At 38.8% G+C, this 22,206-nt stretch overlaps 1 protein-coding gene across 1 annotated transcript; it reads right to left on the bottom strand.

The window, feature by feature from the left end:
- Positions 1 to 9,850: 9,850 nt before the first annotated feature.
- LOC127334744 (beta-fructofuranosidase, insoluble isoenzyme 3) lies at positions 9,851 to 12,570 on the bottom strand. The gene is made up of 8 exons (XM_071825166.1): positions 12,340 to 12,570; positions 12,226 to 12,234; positions 11,753 to 12,146; positions 11,159 to 11,648; positions 10,912 to 11,070; positions 10,555 to 10,799; positions 10,366 to 10,459; positions 9,851 to 10,274 (listed from the first exon to the last, which is right to left on the bottom strand). Exons 1-8 carry the CDS (start codon positions 12,503 to 12,505, stop codon positions 10,086 to 10,088), a joined length of 1,746 nt encoding a protein of 581 aa, XP_071681267.1. The 5' UTR covers positions 12,506 to 12,570; the 3' UTR covers positions 9,851 to 10,085.
- Between the last annotated feature and the right edge of the window lie 9,636 nt (positions 12,571 to 22,206).

Here is a 22,206-nt window from a genome sequence, read left to right as displayed (position 1 = left end):
AAGTAACGGTTTTGGTGTTTTGGGTATATAGTTTGCAATAAAATTATAAAAATAGAGTGTGGAAAGTAAATAGAAAATAAGTAAATGCTCTCGATGAGAGAAAAGTCCAATCCTCTATGCATCAAGAGGATAAGCTCAAGGGTGTGTGTGTGCTTATATGAGACTAAAATTCCCGAGGGCGGCATGGATTCACTAGCATCTGAGTTCTAAACAACATGGTAAATATCTTGTCAAGCTTTATTCAATTAGGGACGAAGCCTTAGTTAGGTGCAGCCATAAGCATGTGCAAATACACCCCTTATGATGGGCTCCTAGAGCCATTTTCATTTGCAAGTATATGAATAACATAAATGTCCCATCATAGCCATAAGATTTAGGGTCCCGAACATAAACCCCTCTAATGCAACCCATAGTGTTGAAAGACAGTTTCTCTCATTCCGACCCCTCCAACACCTATGTGCCCATATAGGTGAAGTAATATGCAGTCAACATTCACATAAAGCCATCATAGAACAACATAAAAGATAGAAAACTTAACCAAATACTCATTGCACATCATATAGAATCATAGCCAGATCATCCTATGCCCTCCCTCAGGAACGTGGGGAACTACTCACAAGTATCAAACATGATACGGACCAGAGGCATAATGGTTCCAACACAATCTGAATATATAATCTCCCCACCAAATAATGACAAAGTACCAATCACGAATATGCAATAGCACTAAAAATAGTATGAGAGGGATGACATCGATCTCGTAGATGGAGATGGTGGTGATGATGGTGCTGGTAGTGATGTTGATGGAGATGCCTCCTCCAAAGACAAAGAGGAGTGGGGATGTTGATGGCGTCGATTTCCCGTTCACCGGAGGCAACGGTGCAGCAGGATCCGCCCTCTCCCGGAATAGGAGAGGACTTTCACCTCTGCCGCCGCCTCAATAAATCTCAGGAAAATTATGGCTTAGGTTTTTGGGCGAAACAGAACGTCTGGAGTAAAGGGGCGCCGAAACGATGCATGAGGTGCAAACAGGCATGGGTGGCGCGTCCAGAATGTTGGGTCGTGCCACCTGGTCCCATCCGCACCTCATGGCCCCTCTCGCGTGATTCTTTCGTTCACGGCCTTTCTTCAGGTGAAAAATTGATCAAGTATTTTCCCTTGAATTTTTGCGATCCCGAAAGTCCTGAAACAAATAAAATATGAACAAGGAGGTTTTCTGGCTCCCAAGAATTAAATACCAAAGAATGAGACTTTTTAGGAAAGTCCTGGATATCATCTAAAAATGCATAAATAACAATGTATGAAGGAAAATAACAACGAAAACTAACCCTATATGTAGCAATAATGATGATGCAAAATGCACGTATCAATTGCAATACACATCATGTTTGCTAGCTCCTGGAAAGTAAAAAAGTACTAAAAAGAGGCGTTTTCCGCCAGACAGAGTTAGAACCGGAGGAGAGGGGATTGTTTAGAAAATCCCCAAAAACAATATAAAAGATGCAAATAACATTATATAAGATGCAAATATGTATTATTATGTGGCAATAAAGTTCAAAGTTCATGTATGCATTTTACATGCATCAGTTGCTAAAACAAGATGATTACTTTTGTTATCGTTCTAGGGTTTTACATAAAATTATGGAGTTAATTAGGGTTTTATTCATAATGGAATTAGGGTTTCCTATTTGTTATACATTTTTAAAGTACTAAGTTGTTAAGTGAGGTTGAAGTTAATAAACAACTTTTAAATACAAGTTAATAATGGGTTTCACATTTTTCTTATTTTAAGAAAGTTTTAATCATAATAAATATCAATTTATATTAATAATGGAGAATTATGATAAATAAGTTTTTTTAGTGTTTTCTAAAACATTGCCTACTGCATAATAACTTGCATCACACTAATTTCAAAAGGTAGGAGGTTGAATTATAGGAGCACTTATTAAAGCATTATTTAAAACATTAAAAGACTCCACACAATCGTCATCAAAAGAAAATGGAACATCTTTTTGCAAAATATTAGTAAGAGGCTTTGATATTTTAGAAATATCCTTAATGAATCTTCTATAAAACCCAACATGCCCAAGGAAACTTCTAATACCTTTGATATCCCGCCGATATGGTGGCTTCTCTATGCCTTCTATCTTTGCGCGGTCAACTTCAATGCCTCTTCCAGATACTCGATGACCAAGGACTACACCTTCCGTAACCATAAAGTGTTACTTCTCCCAATTAAGGACTAGGTGTTGATCCTCACACCGCTACAGAATTTTGTTAAGATTGAATAGACAATTATCGAAAGAGGTACCATAGAAAAAAAATCATCCATAAGTACTTCCATAATCTTTTCAACATAATCAACGAATATAGCATTGATGCATCTTTGAAAAGTAGCAAGGGAATTACATAAACCAAATGGCATTCTTCTATAAGCAAAAGTACCAAATGAACAAGTAAAAGTAGTCTTTTCTTGATCATGTTTGTGCACAGGTATTTGAGAAAAGCCAGAATAACCATCGAGATAACAAAAGTGTGAATGCTTAGATAATATTTCTAACATTTGATCAATAAAAGGTAAAAGGATAATGATCCTTGCGAGTGGCTTTATTTACTTTTATGAAATTAATACACATCTGTAACTAGCAACAGTACGCTGAGAAACAAGTTCATTTTCAACATTTGGAACCGCAGTGATTCCACCTTTCTTAGGAACACAATGAACAGGACGTACCCATTTACTATCAGCTATAGGATAAATGATACTAGCCTCTATAAGTTTTATTACCTCTTTTCTTACCACACTTTCATTTTTGGATGAAGACGGTGTTGGTAATCAACAACGGGATTTGCATCTTCTTCCAAATTAATAGTTTGCATGCATAGAGCTGGACTTATACCTTTAAGATCATCAAGATAATACCCAATAGACGACCTATGAGCATGCAATACCTCTAGTAATTTTGTTTCTTCCTCTCCTGAAAGATTAGCACTAATAATAACATGATATATATTTTTCTCATCAAGGTATACATATTTCATATCATCGGGCAAAGGTTTTAATTCGAAACTAGGATCTTCCTTGGGTAGTGGTAACACTCCAAGATTATCAGGTGGAAAATGCAATTGTAAATGCAGTGATTGTTGAGATAAAATTTGTTCTAATGCTTCTCTTTCTTCATTACTATATGGTTCATATTGATTAAATACATATCGTTCCACCACGTCCGATGAAGCAACTACCTCAGAGGCAAGAGTTTCCACAATATCTTTTATAAACTTTTCTTTTTATAAGTGTTTATCAGTAAACTTAGAAAAAATAAATTCTATCCTTTCTCCAACACATTTAATAAACACTCTCTCTTTTGGCAAATCAATTTCAGCACCAACAGTATGTAAGAAAGGTCTACCAAATATAATAGGACAAAATGCATCTTGGGAGCAACCAAGCACAATAAAATCAGCGCCTACTAATACTTCAACGTCTCTTACCATACCAAGAGGACTAATAAATTCCCTATTAGTAAGTTGAATAGTTATACCCGTTTCCTCCATGTGTATGTGATCAATATCGGGCTTGATTTCAAGATAAAGAGAATATGGTATCACACTTATACTTAATCCAATATCACAAAGACCATGATAGCATGAAGTTCCAATAGCACAAGATATAATAGGTTACTAGTTCTAGTAGTCTTACCTTGAATTACCTTAGCGGAATCTTCGCATAAATAGACATCACAAGGACTCTCTCCATTTAATTCCTTCATGGAAAAAATTTGATGCTTCATAGAGATTTGTTCCTAAGGCTCATGACATATTTTAGCACTCTTATTTTCAACAGTGGTGAGCAAATTTTCTTTCACCCTGTTCGGATATGGATGAGATTCCACTATAATAACTGATGAAGTTTGCTGAACCTGTTTCTCAACTTTAGTGATACATGGTGAAGTCTTAAGATGTTCAGTAAATACCTTAAATCCTATCTTAGGAAAATTCAAATGGTTAGCAAAAGATTTTGAGACTTCTACTAAAATATGAGGATCGAGACCAAACGTATCCTTCAGTTCTTCAAACAATATAGTAGTAAATAAATTCTCTACACATGCATATCCAAAATCGAAACGAGGCTCATTACCTTCATCAAGATCCCATGCAGCTGAATTATTAGCAATAGTATCCAATAAATTCGTTGCTTCGTGTTGACTTATATTAGTAAAACTCCATTCAGATGAATTATCTAGAAAATCCCTATGATGCTGGGGCAGCCTCACATAGAAGTTTATCAGGAATTCCATGACAATTATTCTTACGGATGAGTTCATTAAGCCTCCCCCAAGCTTGAGCAATACTTTCTCCAAGATGAGGCCAAAAATTATAGATATGACAACGATCATCATAATCTTCTTTAGGAATATAAAACTTGGTGTAAAAAGCCTTCCTCAATAATTCCCAGTTAAACGACAATTAATATCCAGAGATCTAAACCATATGCGAGCATTATCAGAAAGAGATAGATATAATAACTTCCTCTTCACATGATCATGAGGAACATCAACCAATTTGAATAAAGGGCATAGATCTTCAATAGCATGAAGATGTCCCATAGCAGTTTTACTCTTATCATGTGTGAACGTTAGTTTCATAGCTTGTTTGGCAATAGCAACAGGAATGTGAAATGCCACCATAAGCTCAGGTGGTTTATCTTCATTTTCTCTAATAGATTTAATATAGGATAATCATATAAAATAAAACCAACCTCATCACGGCTAGACGTATCCATGACGAGACAAATAGCAAATAATAAAAACAGTAAAAGCTTTCTTACCATTCACTTACCAATAGCACTACGCTCCCAGGCAACGGCGCCAGAAAGGTGTCTTGATGGCTCCCAAGTGTAGGAGATTAATTGTAGTATTTGTCGAATAGAAAGGTTGTCGAACCCACGAGAAGCAGAAGGTATTGGTTAGCGTAAATAACAAGAAAAAAGTAATAGTAAAGTAATGATTTTGGTGTTCTGAGTATATAGTTTGCAATAAAAATAAAGTGCGGAAAGTAAATAGAAAATAAGTAAATGCTCTCAATGAGAGAAAAGCCCAATCCTCTATGCAGAAAGAGGACAAGCTCAAGTGTGTGCTTATATGAGATTAAAGTTTCTGAGGGCGGCATGGATTCACTAGCATATGAGTTATAAACAACATGGTAAATATCTTGTCAAGCTTTATTCAATTAGGGGCGGAGCCATAGTTAGGTGTAGCCATAAGCATGTGAAAATACACCCCTTATGATTGGTACTAGAGCCATTTTCATGTGCAAGTATAGGAATCATTAATACATAAATGTCCCATCATAGACATAAGATTTAGGGTCCCCGACATAAACCCCTCTAATGCAACCCATTATGTTGGAAGACGGTTTCTGTCATTCCGACCTCCAGCGCTAATGCGTTACATCAAAGTGCAACCCTATGAGCCCATATAGGTGAAGTAATATGCAGTCGACGTTCGCATTAAACCATCATAAAACAACATAAAAGATAGAAAACTTGACCAAATACTAATTGCACATTATATATAATCATAGCCAGATCATCCTATGCCCTTAAGAACGTGTGGAACTATTCACAAGTGTCAAACATGATATGGAACAGAGGCATAATGATTACAACACAATCTGAATATATAATCTCTCCACCAAATAATGACAAAGTACCAATCACGAACATGCAATAGCACTAAAAACAATATCCGTGGTTCAATTCAACATAAACTATGAGGGGGATGATGTTGTTCTCGTAGATGGAGATGGTGGTGATGATGGTGCTGGTGGAGATGTTGATGGAGATGCCTCCTCCCAAGCCAAGGAGGAGCAAGGATGTCGATAGCATTAATTTGCCCTTCACCGGAGGCACCGGTGTAGCAGGATCTGCCCTCTCCCGGAGTAGGAGAGGACTTTCGCCTCCATCGCCGCCTCAATAAATCTCGGGAAAATTATGGCTTAGGTTTTTGGGTGAAACGGATATTATGGAATAAAAGGGGGCCAAAACTATGCCCGAGGTACAAATGGGTATGGGTGGTGCGGCCAGAAGGTTGGGCCGCGCCACCTAGTGCCGTTTGCATCTCGTGGCCCCTCTCGCGTGGTTCTTTTGCTCACTGCCTTCCTTCGGGTGAAAAGCTGATCAGGTATTTTTCCCTTAAATTTTTGCGATCAAGAAAGTCCCGAAACAAATAAAATACGAAAAAGGAGGTTTTCTACTTCCTAGGAATTAAATACCAAAGAAGGGGAGTTTGTAGGAAAGTCCCGGAAATCATGTAAAAATTCCTAAATAACAATGTATGAAGGCAAAAAATAATGAAAACTAATCTTATATGTAGCAATAATGATGATGCAAAATACACGTATCAAATGTCCACAAGTATAGGGGATCATTGAAATCTTCGATGAGAAGTATTACCCAAATTTATAGTTCGACTAAAGGGGAACACAAGAATACCAACAAGACTTTAACAATTGAGACGCCACTCTCAACCACACCTGTGCATAGATATACTCAAGAAGCAAGTGGTGATTATAGTAGTTTAATCAAAACAGTAGAACAAAATAGTAAATAGTAGCAAATTTCTAGTTTTCACCGGAAGTAGTGAACTTGTAACTTCGGTGGCTAAAAGCATAGGCATGATGTGATAGAGGGGTATTGCATGAATAATATTGATCGTATAATGTAATACAAATAACATAGTGTTCATCTCTAACTCTGTTGTGTGCATGTATGTGTTCCAAATATAGTTATGTGTACTAACCAAGTGAATTTGCACAATATCTATTATCCTACCTGCCCATTTCACTGGGGCCAACTTGGAACTATAGGTAATTAAGGTATACCCGAATAGCCTGGAACAAAGCATTAGCATTCAATGAATACACAATATCCTCAAACTACCATATATTCCCATTGTTTTCCCTAATTGCCACTTTAGGATTCGCAGGTTCAACATAATAATAGGTAATACACTTTGCATACACATACCAAACGCATATATATGATGGGGGAATAAAATGTCAGTACTAAAATCATGTCACTCGGGACCTGGCAACAAGCACTAAACATAGAAAAGGTATACCAACACCATAAAAGAAATCCTCAAGATAAACACCTCAAATCTCGAAACATATGCATGATTACATGATCAATCTCATACAATCCCCATCCACCTCACATTCCTACATAGAACTTCTCACTCATGGTGATGGAGAGTGAGCACATGGTTGATATAGACGGTGTTGATGGCGATGGCGGTGAAGATGGCGTCGAAATCCCCCTCTCTGGCGTGGAGAGCAGAACCAATCTTACCTCCATAACACATATTGTGGTGGTGGTGGCGCTCTGTTTCGCAAAAAGCTCCCTCCACCTGGCCAGGTCAGTTTTTAGGGTATATAAGGAGGTACGCGAAAGGAGGTGGCAAGGCGACGTCCGAGGGCAGAACGATCCCATTTGGCGTGGCCTGGGGTGGGAACCGCGCCACCTATCCTATTTCCCAGCCTTTTGATATGATGGTGGCCCACTTCATCTCATTTTGTTCGTCTCAAAAATTTCAAAGTGTGGCCTCTGACCCTATCCTTTTTGGAATCCTGTAGCTCCTGTAATATCCAAAATACTAACCGAAGGTTTTTCTGACAGACAGAGTTAAAACCAAAACAAAAGGACTTTATAAGAAACTCCCATAAATCATCTAAGAATACCCAAGTAATGATATATTAATGCAAATAACAATATAAACCAATCTTATACGTTGCTATTATGATGATACAAAATGCAATATATGCTTATCAAATTAGTTTTATCTTATTCTCTTATATCTCCTAAGCATAATCACGTGTTAAACATGATCAATTTATTCCCCACCAACCTCTCTTTATTAACTTACTCTTATCACACTTATTCTAGGATCTTAGGGTTTATAATCATTACCAAATTGTGATGACTATGGCATTGGCCTCCTAAGGTATCACTAGTGAAATAGGATTCTCACCTGCAAGATTAAGTGTTGGTTCTAATAGAGTATACCACTTCTACTAGTCTCTCTTGAATACTCATCGCTATGGTTAGGTTTTGCAACATAATCCTAAGTTGCTTTAGTAAATAGTTTTAGGCTCCACCTAGTTATCTTAGCTTGATTTGGTTTCTTATTCGATTCATGGGTAAGGTCTTATTCCACAGGAGTGGTGTTTTGGCACCCGGGAGTATATGTTCCCGGTTTTTAAATTTCATTTTGAATACACTTTTCAAATGTTAAAAAATTCGGATACAAAATTTAGTTGGTACATTTCGAAATTTTACACGTTCACAAAGTGGTTTCACGAAAACCAACATTTTTAGTGTCATGTGTAAAAAGGATAAATTTTGATGTAAAAAATGTTGAGTACGTGATTTTTTTTGTTTTTTCCGCACAAGTCACAAAAATGTCATTTTTTTTTGCAAAACTTGATGTGTGCATGTAGAATATCGATACGTAAGCGTGAATTTTTTTTGTTAGAACTTTTATAATATTTTAAAATGCATTTTTTCGGTGGCAGGAGCATATGCTCCTATGTGCTGAATTGAGTTTCTCCTTATTCCACTTAATATTGTATCCTAGGTTTTAGCTCAAGAGTTGACCTTGTTTCTCTGATAGGTATAGACTTCTCCCTTCTCTAGGGTTTGATGTGGATGGATTGGAATAGAGAAGAAAAGAATAAGGGGAAACTTGATGAGACTAGTTTTGATCTCCTTGTCATGAATTCAAGTATTGGGTTGAATACATACCATGAGGATCATGGTAAGAACATTAATTTGGCTAAGACCTAGAAAATATAAGTAAAGAATGTTTTATCTATGTTCTTGTTATTTAATTTGTAGTTGAATAAATATCAATATGTTGTTGCAAGCAATACTATATTATGATCCTTTAGAAGACACGACATTTAATCCTTAGTTAATTTGTTCTTATAATACATCAAATCCCATTAGATCTAACTCATAGATCAAATCAATTCTACTCAAACAAGGTTTTAGCAAAGATCACATTAAACTTTATAACGCTTGACGTGATGATCTACTTCAATTCCATCTACTCAAATGAAACTTCAGGCACTGTGATAAGTTCTATTTAAAAACGCGAAATTTTTCCATATTATCTATTAATGAATGCAATGTACATATATGTTTTCTCTCTTATGTTACCTCAAAAACCGGGATGTTACACCGTTTCAAGGTCTTCCCAATCCCGGTGACCACGTGCATGACCGTGCATGAGAGTAGAGGCTTCGAAACCGCATCACTTGAGAACATGCACCGAGTGAGGGGATAGGTTTTTTTGTTTTGTTTTTGGCAAGTCTAGTTGCGGCTGCTTGCATCAGTTCGACTACGTCATACTTTGTCTGTTTCCTTTCTCATACGCCATCCCCACAACCATGGACGATAACAACAATGGTGCTTCCGTGGCCTTCTCAGCCGACACTTATGGACTATTCATCTCACCGTTGACACTTGCATTTATTTTGTATGTATATCCACCAAGACATGTCTAGTTTTACCTATGTGATAGGTTTTTCTTATGCATTTGTGATATTGCTTTCCTAGATTAAACTTATTAAAAAATTGCTTAAATCAAACATATGTACCTGTTTTTTTTTTTTTGGTTCACAAGAGGCAGGTACAAAATAGCTTGATGCTTGTGCTCTATTAGGCTCATATTACTATATTAGTATCTAAAATGTTCCCAAATGGCATAGTAATAGAAGTTGTCCATGAAGAAGCGTAGCTTTCCAAGTACTCCTATGTAATTTAGAATTTGAGCCATACTAACTCTAGGATCCTCAATTACTAGATATTTATTTATTCCCATGTTTCCTCGCGCACCAAGTGCTGCTACAAATACAATCACTCGTAGCAGAGAGCAATCTGAATTCTGAAACAAACCAGACCATTCATCTCGCTAACGATGCGTACACTAAACCTCGATATGAAGCCTCCTAATTAATCTCAACAAACAAAGAAGCTAGCTAGCTATGGCTAGGCTACTCCTAGTCCTCGATGGGGCTAGCTGCTACTCCGGCTGGTTCATCGTTGGCGTCTTCATCTCCCACGCGTGCAGGTTCGTGACCTTGATCTCCGACTCGCCGTTGTTGAAGACGAAGAGTTGCGCGTCGTCGCCGATGGCCTTCCTCGGGTAGACCCTGGTGAGGATGCACGTCTTGCCACCAGCTCCGAAGCTCTCCACCACGGAGTGGTCGATCTGAAACAAAGTGCGCCACATTGGTTAGATAGACCGCTCTTACGACATTGGTTTAATTGGCGAGAATGTGCACAGAGATAGTCGAGCGTACTAGTGTCCTTAGAGCGATCTTCTTGGTCTTGGCAATGTCGATGTTCACGAAGCCTGCAAAGGTCGGCCTGTAGATCTTTGACTCGTAGGACGACCTGTTCGATCAATGCGGAAGAGTAAATTAGGAATATTCTTTTCTAAAATTGATGTATAATCTAATAATGCATGGAGAGTTATATATAGGGGTGACCTTGTAGGGTCATTGCACATGAGGACGACGTAGTTAGTGTCGTTGGTCTTGAACACCCTGAAGAAGACGGCCGTCCTCTCCTTGAGGTCGTCGGAGGCCAACAGCCAGAGCCCGAACGGCCCCACGCCGCCCTTGACGTGCGAGTTGAGCTTCTTGCACAGCCCCTGCGCGTCGGTCCGCCACGCCGGGTCGAACTTCTCCGCCTTGTCCAGGTTCTTGATCGCGAACGCCGCCTCCACGTCCGACTGCCATGCCATGCATAACGGCGGCGCGAGTCGTCAGGATCAGGCTAACTAACCAAGTCTTGATGCATGCATGCAATTAAGGTTCCGTTGTGTTTGATTCAGGTTAACTGACCTGCACGGATTTGAATCCGGTGACCTTGAAGTAGTTGCCGCTCTTGACGGCCTTGTTGCTGACATTGACGTGGTTCCCGCGCAGCGACTTGATCTCCTCCACTGGCCACTGGATCAGCTGCCTACCGCTCCGCGATAGGAAGATCTTCCTCGGTATCGCCTGGAAATATTCAGCAACCATACGTCAGGATCTCAGTACGCGCTCGACCCGCTACATCACGATCTCTCATGTGATTTTATGTAGCGACCTGGATGCCAGCCCAGCCCTTTTGTCGGTCGTCGGGGACGGTGTCAGACTCGTTGGCCCATCCCCACAGCACTCGGCGCTTCTTGGCCGGGTCGAAGAAGGACTTGGAGGCGTAGAAGTCGCCGTAGTCGTAGCGGAGGCCGTAGTCGTTGTCCGGGAAGAGGGGGTCCGGGGTGTAGCGGTCCTTGCCGTGGTCGTAGGTGCCGACGGTGTAGTACTCGTACCGCGTCAGGTCCAGGCTCACCTTCAGCACGTACTTCACCTCCTCCGCCACGGCGCGGTTGTGCAGCTCCGTCGTGTCCACGCCGCTCCGGTGGGGGCGGCTGCCACCGGCCACCGCCACGGGGTAGAAGTCCGGGCACTCCCACATCCCCGTCTCCCCCGCGTGCAGCGAGTGGTGCGCCTTCACCCAAATCTTGAAGTCCCGGCTCCGGTACAGTATCGCGATCCCCCTCATGTTCTCCTTGCTGCCCACAATCAGCCTCCAGTGTCTGCATTCGTGCAACACATATTTCATGTACTCACACCATAGCCTCTCTACGTATGTACTATGTGTAACCTTGCATGCCAGGGTACAAATGTGATATGTACTTACCCGTCTGGCCCGTACCAGGCAGTGGTGGGATCACGGAAGGCGCTGGCGTTGATGCCCTCATCGGGGTAGATGATCGGGTTGTAGGTGGGCTTGATCCACTGGCGGAGGAAGGGGTCGGAGAGGTTGGCCGGGTAGGCCACGTTCTGCACCTGCCGCTCGCGGGGGTCGATGCCGGTGTACATGATGACGGGCATGCCGCTGGGTAGCACGGTGGCGGAGCCCGACCAGCAGCCCTTGACGTCGAACGGCTTGGACGGGTAGATCGCGGGCTCCAGCGCCACCCAGTCGATCAGGTCCGTCGACACCGAGTGCGCCCAAATGATGTTGCCCCACACGGCGCCCTTGGGGTTGTACTGGTAGAAGAGGTGGTACAAGCCCTTGTAATACATCGGCCCTGCACGCAAGCACACACGAATCAGGTAATTGTTTGATCCATTGAGATGATCGATTCCATATGACTGCATCGTACGTACCATTCGGATCTGATTGACCATTGCATCGTCGCCATGAGAAGTACGATCAACGCCATTGGAAGGTATCAATACAAAAAGAATTTGGACGAAGAGCTGAACATCAATATGACGTACCATTGATCCAATGCTTAGGAGGCTGGAAGTGGTACCCGGTGCGTAGCTCCTTGTCCACCTCCTTGGCCTCCAAAGACTGAAGCTCCGGGTAAACGATGTGCGATGCGCGCACCAAGGCCGCCCAACAGATCAGGGTCACAATCAACAGCGCCGCCGCCGTCCTCATGGCACTCACGCACCTCACTAGCTCAAGAAGACTACCAAGAGTGGAACGCTAAAACTGATGTGTGTTATATGTCACACTCACACTCACACGCAGCTGCATCAGTATTTATAGGCACCAATGGATAGACATATGCACGCATGGACTGACTCAGTCCATTAATTGTTGGATCGAGCCAGGAACAAATCTAACGCTACTCATTCCTCGTGGCTGGTTTAGGTTTAGGCGCGTAGGGCGTTGATTGGGAGTATTCTCTCCCTACGGTTCCGCTTCCTATTCAGCCGCGCGCGTGTGAACCTGGTAAGATTTGCACCGCATGCGGTGTAAATGCGGTACTACATGAGAGATAATTAGTTAGGAGCAGTTCAATAATATAAGCTATAGCCGGCTGTTGGCGGTAAGATTATCCATGATAGGGTATCATAGATAGTATCATGCATTTCATATATATAAAAAAACTGACGTATCACTACAGTTAATGATGAGAGACAACATAATAGTATCATAGATAATAGATATTGTATCATATAGGGTTGAAAATGAAACGGAAACGAAAACATGCTTTATCATTTTTATTTCCCTCTAGCTTGTCGGAATCGAAAACCCTGAAAACGAATATGAAAACGGAAATCATGGATGTGAATACAAAATGGATACGTAGCGGATACGTTACGAAAACGGATATTGCAACAACACAATGCGTCATAATACCTTGATTTGTAAAGCGAAAGACACACATAAATAAAAAGACAATAAGACAAGATATATAACTTAACTTCGACAAGCGGCAATTCAATATAAAGTAACACACATAGTTTAACGGCTGCATGCACGCACAATTATACAAAGTGATTAGGGTTAGAGTAATTAGTGGACTTGGTACGTGGCCAAGCCCAGTTTCATGTGTAAATATAGGCTTACTAAATGCACGGGCCTCTCTAGGTTATATTTCCGGAAACATAATAGCACCTAGAACTAAAAAAATAATATCAAATAGATCTTTCTACACAATTTTATATTGAGATTCTATAAATCAATAAGTACTCCGTTCCTTTAGGATAGGGCGTAAATATTTTTCTAGATATTTCTCAAAAACGCGCATGGTGCAGTGAGTCGCTGCTCTTCCAAAACTACCCTCCCTCCCGTTTCACCTTCCCTCTCCTCTCTGTTCCGCCTTGTAATGGCACCATTCACTTCAAGGTTCTCTAGTGACGGAACAATCTTCACCAACATGGAGCTGCACTAGCTGCCCCGAGTTTGCTGAGCGCTTCATCTCGAGGCACCGTAGCCTCAGCTCGTCGAGGTTCAAAACGAAGACCCCAATGCAGTTTGCAGCCAAGGTGCCCAGATCCGTCGCCAGAAGCGGCGACAATTGCCATGTCGATGGCGGAGCACACCCAAAGCTCGATCACGCACAACGATGCGCTCCGTATCGCGAGCCAACATGGTAGTCGAGCAACCGAGCTCCTGGAGGCCTGCAACGTTGAAGGACTACGCCACCGCTAAGGATTGTTCATTCCTTGCCTTGTCCTTGTTCGTTGAACCGCCCCTGGCGCCGACCGATAGCTCACCGCCGCGGCGAGTGTCCTCCTTGCCGTCAACGCCATCCCCCCTTCATGGCCAAAGCCGCGGCTACCATCCTCAGCGCAGACAATACCCTCGATTCCGCCTTCCCCTACTCTTCGGAGACCGCGTGTGGACGACTTGTTTGGAGTGGTCTGCCTCCGCAACGCCAAGTCGGGCAGCCGATGCACGTAAAATCCATACATGAACTTTGTCCTTTATTAACATGAGTTCCAACATATTTGCAGCATATATGATGATAATACCATGTTTTACATTGATTTATTGGGATTTACCAATGATTTCCTTTATTTGGTTTATAACTTTGCAGAAGAGGAAAACCCTGTTTTGTGTATTTTTCACTTTCAGAGAACTATATGGAGTCAATTTGAGCTAGGATTCCGGGGACGTCATTTTTTCACCAGAAGAAGCAAGATGGGCTTTTGGAGCAGACCTAGAGAGGCCTAAGGGCCAAAAGATGTCAGGTGGCGCGCCACCTTGCTAGGGCGCGCCACCCCTGTCTTTTGGCTGCTTATCGTCCAATTCGCTTGATTCTTTCGTGAACCGACGTATTTTGACTTAAAAATCACTATTTATATATGACGTCTAAGTGTTCTCTGGAGGAGAGCGCCGCAGAAACACAGAAACACGAAAATGGAGGCTACATCAGAGAAGATTGGAGGGGGAAACTCCGTCGGAGTCGCAACCGGAGGGATCTCAACCTTCTCCAACGTCTTCCTCATCATCACTATGATCAAGGGGGATTAGTCCACCTCTGGACTACGGGTTTGTGGCAGTAGCTTGATATATTTCTCTCATGTCCTTCACAGTTCTTAGTATCATATGAGCTACCCAACATGATTATGGTCATATATGTAATACCTATGTGGTGGATCTTTATTGTATGATATGATGCTATGAGATTTGACTCTACTTTGTGTAAGATGTATTGATAGATGCATATTATCTATCATGTTCTTAAGTATTGGTTCTGATCCAACTTGTATGCAAGAGCGTGTGTGGGGTGATGTGTATGTTAGATGGAATAACATGGTTTTGGTGATTGGATAGTGACAACAAATTCATGATCTATTATGGCTTTGCCTTTTATTTTGCTGTCTCACTGGGGATAAAGTGAATGCATGTGATAAGTTTGTCACGTGGCAAAAGTATTTGATATTCAAACATTATGCCAAAGTACTTATGGCTATACTCTGTTAATTCTTAATCCAAGATTGCATGAAGTTTATCCTATCTTGTGGTATAAGAGAGATGTGTTGCATCATCTCTATGTAAGGATGTGATGCCTATATAAATGTGTATCTTACACATGTTGAAGTTATATTCTTTATATCTCATTGATGAATTGTTATTGTCAACTACAACTTAAAAGAGAGAACAGTCAAGTGAACCCATGAACCCCGGTCCAATTTTAATCATAAGAAACGCATTTCCATTGCATTTATCTTACTTCTTATTTACAACACATTTTAATCTCAAAATACAAAATACTTATCTATCTTATTTGCACACAAAACCCTAAAACAAACAAACCTTTACCTCTTTTACTTAGTTTACTTTACTTGTTTAGTTTACTTTACTCTATTTACTACTTTATTTTACTTTTACTTACACGAAACCTTGTGCTTAACAGCCAACCGGTAGAGTTGAAGACACAAGGCTTTATTTGATTTTGCAAGATTGCTAGAAGAAGAGAGGGAGAGATAACTCTTTACTCCATTCCCCGAGAGTTCGATATAACCCTCAAGTCACCCTTGTGGGGAAAATAATCTCCTGATACAACACTCTGCACTTGGAGTCCCAACGTCATTAAGACTATTTTCTGGCGCCATTTCCGGGGAGTGGGAATAGCATCTCACAACTGCATCTTCATCAAGCTAGGAGCACAACAATTTCCAAGGTGACTGCAAAGATATTTTCTAGCGCCGTCATCTTCATCATCAACTTAGTGCAAACACCCATCCTTGAGGAGGTTGCACAACTGTGAGATCTCTTTTCTCTTATAGATTTTGCAAAGTACACTATTTGTCTTGTTTTTAGTCTTTACTTTCTAGTTCTTTTCATAAAATACCAAAACACGTAAAAACCAGTATTGGTTTTCTTATAATAATTATTAATAGACAACGTAGAAAGGTGAAAATGGCAACATGGGGTTGCAGCCGTGTTGCCAACAAAAAAGGTTTTATATACTAGATTGATTAAAAAATAATGATCACAATCTATAATTCACGATTTGCTAATGGAAATGCCACAACTGCTGAATTGCATGTTTTATGTTTTCATAAACCTTGTGATAAAATAAGGACTTCCATTATAGATGCTGTGGTGTGAATTAAGTTATTCCCACACTCCCTGATTGGATTGGCTAGAGTATGGTATGAAAATGTGCTTGCAGAAGATTTAAAATTATGGTTCAAACTGAGGGCATCATTCCTGGAGAAATTTGGGGAGTGCACTCTTGAGCACCAAAAACTAATGCTTAACTTGAAAACAATGAGAAAATGAGAGTATCGTTCAAGCTTGGAGAAGATTTAAAAAATTCACATGCAATTTAGAACATGGGATAAGAGATTGGATACTATTAAATAGTTTTTACTTTGGCTTAAACCAACATAATAAGCATCTCTTGGACAATGAATCTAACATTCACTTTATATTCAACAAGCCTTATGATGCGTTTATGATATTAGATGGAATGTTGGTAGAAGATAATATATATAGAAGTATAAAAAAATTCTGGAATCATGGATATGTATGTCAAGCAAGAAATTGAAATTGAGGAAGAAGAAGAGAATATTATTATACCAACTGAAGAAAAAGAAAATGCTACTATACTTATTAATGAAAAAGAAGAAACTCTTATGCTTGCAAATGTTAAGCAAATAGAAGAAGTGAAAATGCTTAGTGAAGTAAGAGAACCTTTATTAGATCTTGATAAGTGTAGCTTGCATGAATTAATTGTTGTTCTTGAAAAAATCTCTGAGGATCCTATCATCAATGTTAATCAAGCTGGTTTTGGTTCTTGTATTGCTAATTATGTTAATAAAGAGAAGATAGAAAGATATAAAAATGAAGCTATGATAACACCTAAGGTTGGGGATGATTATTGGATCCCCAAGATTTTAATTTCTATAGACAGAGAGACACACCATGCTATTCTAGATTTAGGATCTAGTGAGTTATATCTAAGAAGCTATATGATTTTCTTAATATTACAAACATGGAAAATTCTATATTGATATTTTACTTTCTGATGATTCAACTAAAAAAGCATTAGGAAGAGTTAATGATGGTATGGTTGAATTGCACATTACATATGTACATGTAGATTTTATTGTCATGGACATGGGTAGCAATACCTCCTAGTCCCATAATTCTTGGGAGACTATTTTTGAGAACCACAATGTCTATTATTGATTCAAAGAAAGGAAATGTTAAATTCCAATTCCCACATAAGAAGTGTATGGAGCACTTTCCAAGGAAGAAGGAGGTAGCACCAAGATTCAAGCTACCACATGATCTCCATACCACTTGAACAAAGTAAGTAAGCCTAAGAAAGCACTTTATGGGAGGCAAGCCGATATGTTTTTATTTTTATTTTCTTTCTACATGTTTTCTGTAGCATGTTAGTTTTTTTAGTTTACTCCCTGGTTTCTAAATAAAGTACCAAGTTTTTACCCATTTGGATGATAAAAAGTGCAAACAAAATATGGAGTTGCTGATTCATGCGCCGCACTTTTTAGTGCACGATTTTTATAATTTTTTTTTGTAACTCCTAAAATATTGATAAATTTACAGTAGCTGTAAATTTTCATCATCTATATGCATGTAGATTTGATAAAATTCCTGAAATGTTTAAATGGTCGAGAAAATTCAGTTTTGCTGCAGCAAACATTCTAGATAGATTATGTCTCTTAATGTTAGAACCATTCTTTTAAGTATCAAAATGATTTTTGCTTGAAAATTTTGATATACGACTGAGTAGAATATTATATGCTATCTGGTTAATGAAGATATAATTTGATTTATGAATAAAATAGAAGCAACCATGATATCCTTGTACCACTAATGTCACCCCGTAGAAAAGAAAGGGAAGAAAGTTTTGTGTTGAAGTTTTTTCACAGGGAATGGAAGAACACCACACCAATAGAATTCCAAGAATGGTGAAGACCACAAGCTTGGGAGGCCCAATGCACCCCGCTGGACATATATTAAAACTCTCAGTTTGCACACTTCTAAACTTTGTTTCTTGAGCAACTTTGTTTTGTGTCTAGTTTTGTTTTAAATTCAAGAATACCATCACATTGAATACTTTTATATTGTATATAGTACTACTTGGAGCAACATATAAACTCTCTATTCATGGATTCGTCAATAAAATAAGTTGCATACTATTAAAGTTGAAGAGGGATTGCAAAATTCAAAGCTGAAATTTATATTGTATATAGTACTACTAGTTTCAAATGCCTTATAGAGTGATGATGTGCTATGTTGCTTATTCCGTGCTACTTCTCACTAGTATACATAGATGTTTAATTTTAAGTGTCATTGTTTGATGATGAATGAATAGCTCTTTGGATACTATTGCATGCTTCTAGATCTCTTGCTAGCCAAAAGGAATGAATTCTCACACAAGCATAGACTTGTTTCCAATACCACCCAAACCCAAATGTCTATCATATCTACCTATATAGCACTTACTATTCCATGTATAGTATGTGTGTTATGCCTCCAACCATTTCAAAATATTCTTTTTTGTGTAATTTAAAGCTCATAGGAAAGTAAGGTGTGGAAGGAAAGCACCACTATGCATGTCATAGGTTTGACTGATTATGAGTGATGAGCTAGGTTGGAACCATGCTATCATGGGAAATACCTTTCAACATTGCACTTACATTTAAGTTGATCATCATGTACCTAGTTACTGGCGGCCAAATAAAAGTGGTTATCATATAAGAACTAGGGTATGCATATATGTTAGAGAAGTGCATTGGGGTACTAACTAGAAGCCATACCTACATGGTGGAAGTTTTAGCACGAGCATCCTCAAAATAGGAAGAGTGAAAAGAAATAGAAAAACAAAAAATTAAAAATAAATAAGACAGACATAAAAGAAAAAATATATAGAAAAAAGTGTGTGAGAGAGAGTTAGAGAGGGTGCTCACAAGACTGTTGTCCTTGTTGTCCCGGTATGGATGGCTTAAGATGAGGCTTTTAGTCCCCTTTTCTATTGTACATGCAGCATATAGGTACCCCTTTGTGTTATTCTTGGTTAAAACAATATGTGAAAGGTCCGTGATAACCTAAAGTTGAGTAATACGAGGTTTGGTATTCTAAGTGCTGGGGCGTGAGGCAATACTTACTTATAATTAGTCAAACACATGAATCATAGGTGTCTCTAAAACAAAGAGATACATGGTACCCCACCCTTATGAGTATTGTTGAGAAGAATTGCATATCTTGTAACCTTATTTTATGCTCTTTTATCTTATTATTTTGTTGAAGGACTAGCCCATATATTCCCTACTTATTTTTGTGTGCTCAAGAGTCAAGAGTATATAAAGAATCAAAAGAGAGGACAAAGAGTCTTCCAAACAATCTCTAAAGGATTTTCCAAAGCATGCTTTATGATTCATTATACTTATCATTCATTTGATTACAATGATATTTACTATTATGCTTGCTTTGTAGAATGTAAGAGTTATCACTTTATGAGTTCATCTTACTTATTTTCATTCTTTATTGAATGAACCTTGTGAGACTTTGCACGATTACATAGAAGAAATATAATAAACTCCAAAGTTCATGTTAGTTATATCACTGTTATGCTCGAGGACGAGCATAGGCTAGGGATCACTAGTATGAAAAAGCCTACTGCTGGCGTGTGGATTTAGGCTACCAGTCGTGGGTGGCGGCCAGCCATTGGTATATGATGGCTACTAGCAATGCCAAAAAGATCTTGATACGTTTGGACTTCAATTGCAGAGTGTTGTATCAAGGGAGTATCTTCCCCACAAGGGTGACTCGAGGGTTTATATCGAACTCTCGGGGAACTAGATGGAAAAGTATTCTCTTCTCTCTTCTTCAAGCATCCTGCAAGTAAAGTAAATGCCTTGTGTCCTCAACTTCACCGTGTGGTTGTCAGCACAAGGTTTTGCGTAAGTAAATAAAAGTAGTAATCAAGTAGAAACTAAACTAGATAAAATAACTAAGTAAAAATTGTAAAGATACTGATTGTTTTTGGTGTTTTGGATGCAAATAAGAAAAGTAAATATTTTTGTATTTTCAGATTAAAATAGTGTACAAAATAGAAAAAAATGTAAAAGCAATGTTTTTAGATGGCCTGCCTAGGTCTCACCCAAAATCGACCATGTGCAAAACTAAGAGGCAAATAGGACTCAACTAGCTCATCATGTAGCTAATTTTGGGTAGCAAACATAGAAGTACATTATAGAGGATGTTCTCACTGCTGTCTAAACGTGAGGTCGAGGGTTACTAGAGATGAACCGTGACTGAAATAATATAAGTGCCTTATTTATATACACACCCTAAATCAATTTTCACAAAATAATTGAAGGACAAAGAAATTTCAAAGAATAAAAACATTAGCATCCGTTACTTCCGAAACAAAAAAATTGCTAAACAATTGTGGAAATAATGGCTTCACCCTTATTTATTTGTCAACATATTACATTTGTAGAAAAATATCAAATCTCAAGCATCTTTAATAGACCATGTGCATTCGTAAGAAATGCTGGTAGTTTTTTTTTAAATAATCATATTAGTGTTGTATTATTATTGATGTGGTTTCGTAGCGAAGCACGGGCAATGTGCTAGTGATAATTAAAGTTAAACATCTATGTATACTAGAAAGAAGTAGCACTGAATAATGCACATAACAAATCATCACTCAATAGAACATGTGAAACTAGATATACAATACACAAAATAAATTTCAGCTTTTAGGCATTTCTTCTTTTCTTTTAAAAGCATGCAACTTATTTTACTTTGAACATTCAGAGATAAAGAGTTTGGTCCAGTAGCTCATGCATATGCACTATAAACATTCAATATGACAATTCTTTCATAAAACAAAACAAAACTAGACACAAATAAAACAAGGACGCTTCAAACTTTTGCGAAAATTCTGTGTTGCTCAAAAATCAAATTCTAGAGGTACTCAAAGCAGGAATTTTAAATGAGTCCAGTGGGGTTGCATGGGCATCTCCAAGATTATGATATTAATCATACTTGAATCATGTTAGTGTGATATTCCTCCATTCCATCTGAAAAAATTTGAACACAAACTTTTCTGTCCATTCTTTTTTATGGGTGAGCTTAGAGGTACAAATAAATCATGCTTGCTGCAATTTTACTCAAGAAAAAAATTATATATTCATGAAAAAGAGAGCACATAATTTTCTACTCATTATATCATATCAAAAGATCCAAGTAAAAATCAATTTGACACTCAAAAAAATGGATCTAACAAAGTAAGGAAGAATCTGTCCATAATGTTTGCTGCAGCAAAACTGATTTTTCCTCGACTTAGACACCTCATAAAATTAAGCCAATTTACGTGAATATATAGGATGAAAAGCTACAGCTACTGTGAATTTATTAAGATTTTAGGAGTTATCAGAAAAAATACAAAAATCGTGCACTTAAAAGTACCGCGCGGAAATCAGCAACTCCATATTATGTTTGCAACTTTAAACATCCAAATGGGTAAAAACTTGATACTTTATTTAAAAATAAGAGAGTAAACTAAAAGAAAACCAACATGCTACAGAAAGAATGCGAAAAAATCACAAATAAGAACATCTCGGGTTGCCTCCCGTACATCGCTTTCTTTATAGCCATATAATTAGGCTTACTTACTTGATTCAAGTGTCATGAAAATTATGTGGTAGCATAAATGATATCTAATTCTTTCTTGGGAAGTGTTCCATGCACTTCTTATGAGGGAACTGAACTTAACATTTCCTTCCTTCGAATCAATAATAGCTTCTGTTGTTCACAGAAAAGTTCTTCCAAGGATTATAGGACTAGAGGTATTTCTCCCTGTGTCCATAACAGTGAAATCAACATGTACATATGTCATGTGAAATTCGACCATT

The sequence above is a fragment of the Lolium perenne genome, chromosome 2, assembly GCF_019359855.2.
Source record: "Lolium perenne isolate Kyuss_39 chromosome 2, Kyuss_2.0, whole genome shotgun sequence".
In the NCBI taxonomy this organism is placed as follows: Eukaryota; Viridiplantae; Streptophyta; class Magnoliopsida; order Poales; family Poaceae; genus Lolium; species Lolium perenne.
The sequence above is the reverse complement of the archived record's forward strand: the minus strand, read 5'-3'. Positions and strand labels throughout refer to the sequence as shown.

Coding starts and splice junctions, on each gene's coding strand:
- LOC127334744 (XM_071825166.1), bottom strand. CDS start 12,505: ATGAGGACGGCGGCGGCGCTGTTGATTGTGACCCTGATCTGTTGGGCG. Junction 11,649..11,752: donor GCCTGGTACGGGCCAGACGG/GTAAGTACATAT, acceptor GCACGAATGCAG/ACACTGGAGGCTGATTGTGG. Junction 10,460..10,554: donor ATGTGCAATGACCCTACAAG/GTCACCCCTATA, acceptor TTGATCGAACAG/GTCGTCCTACGAGTCAAAGA.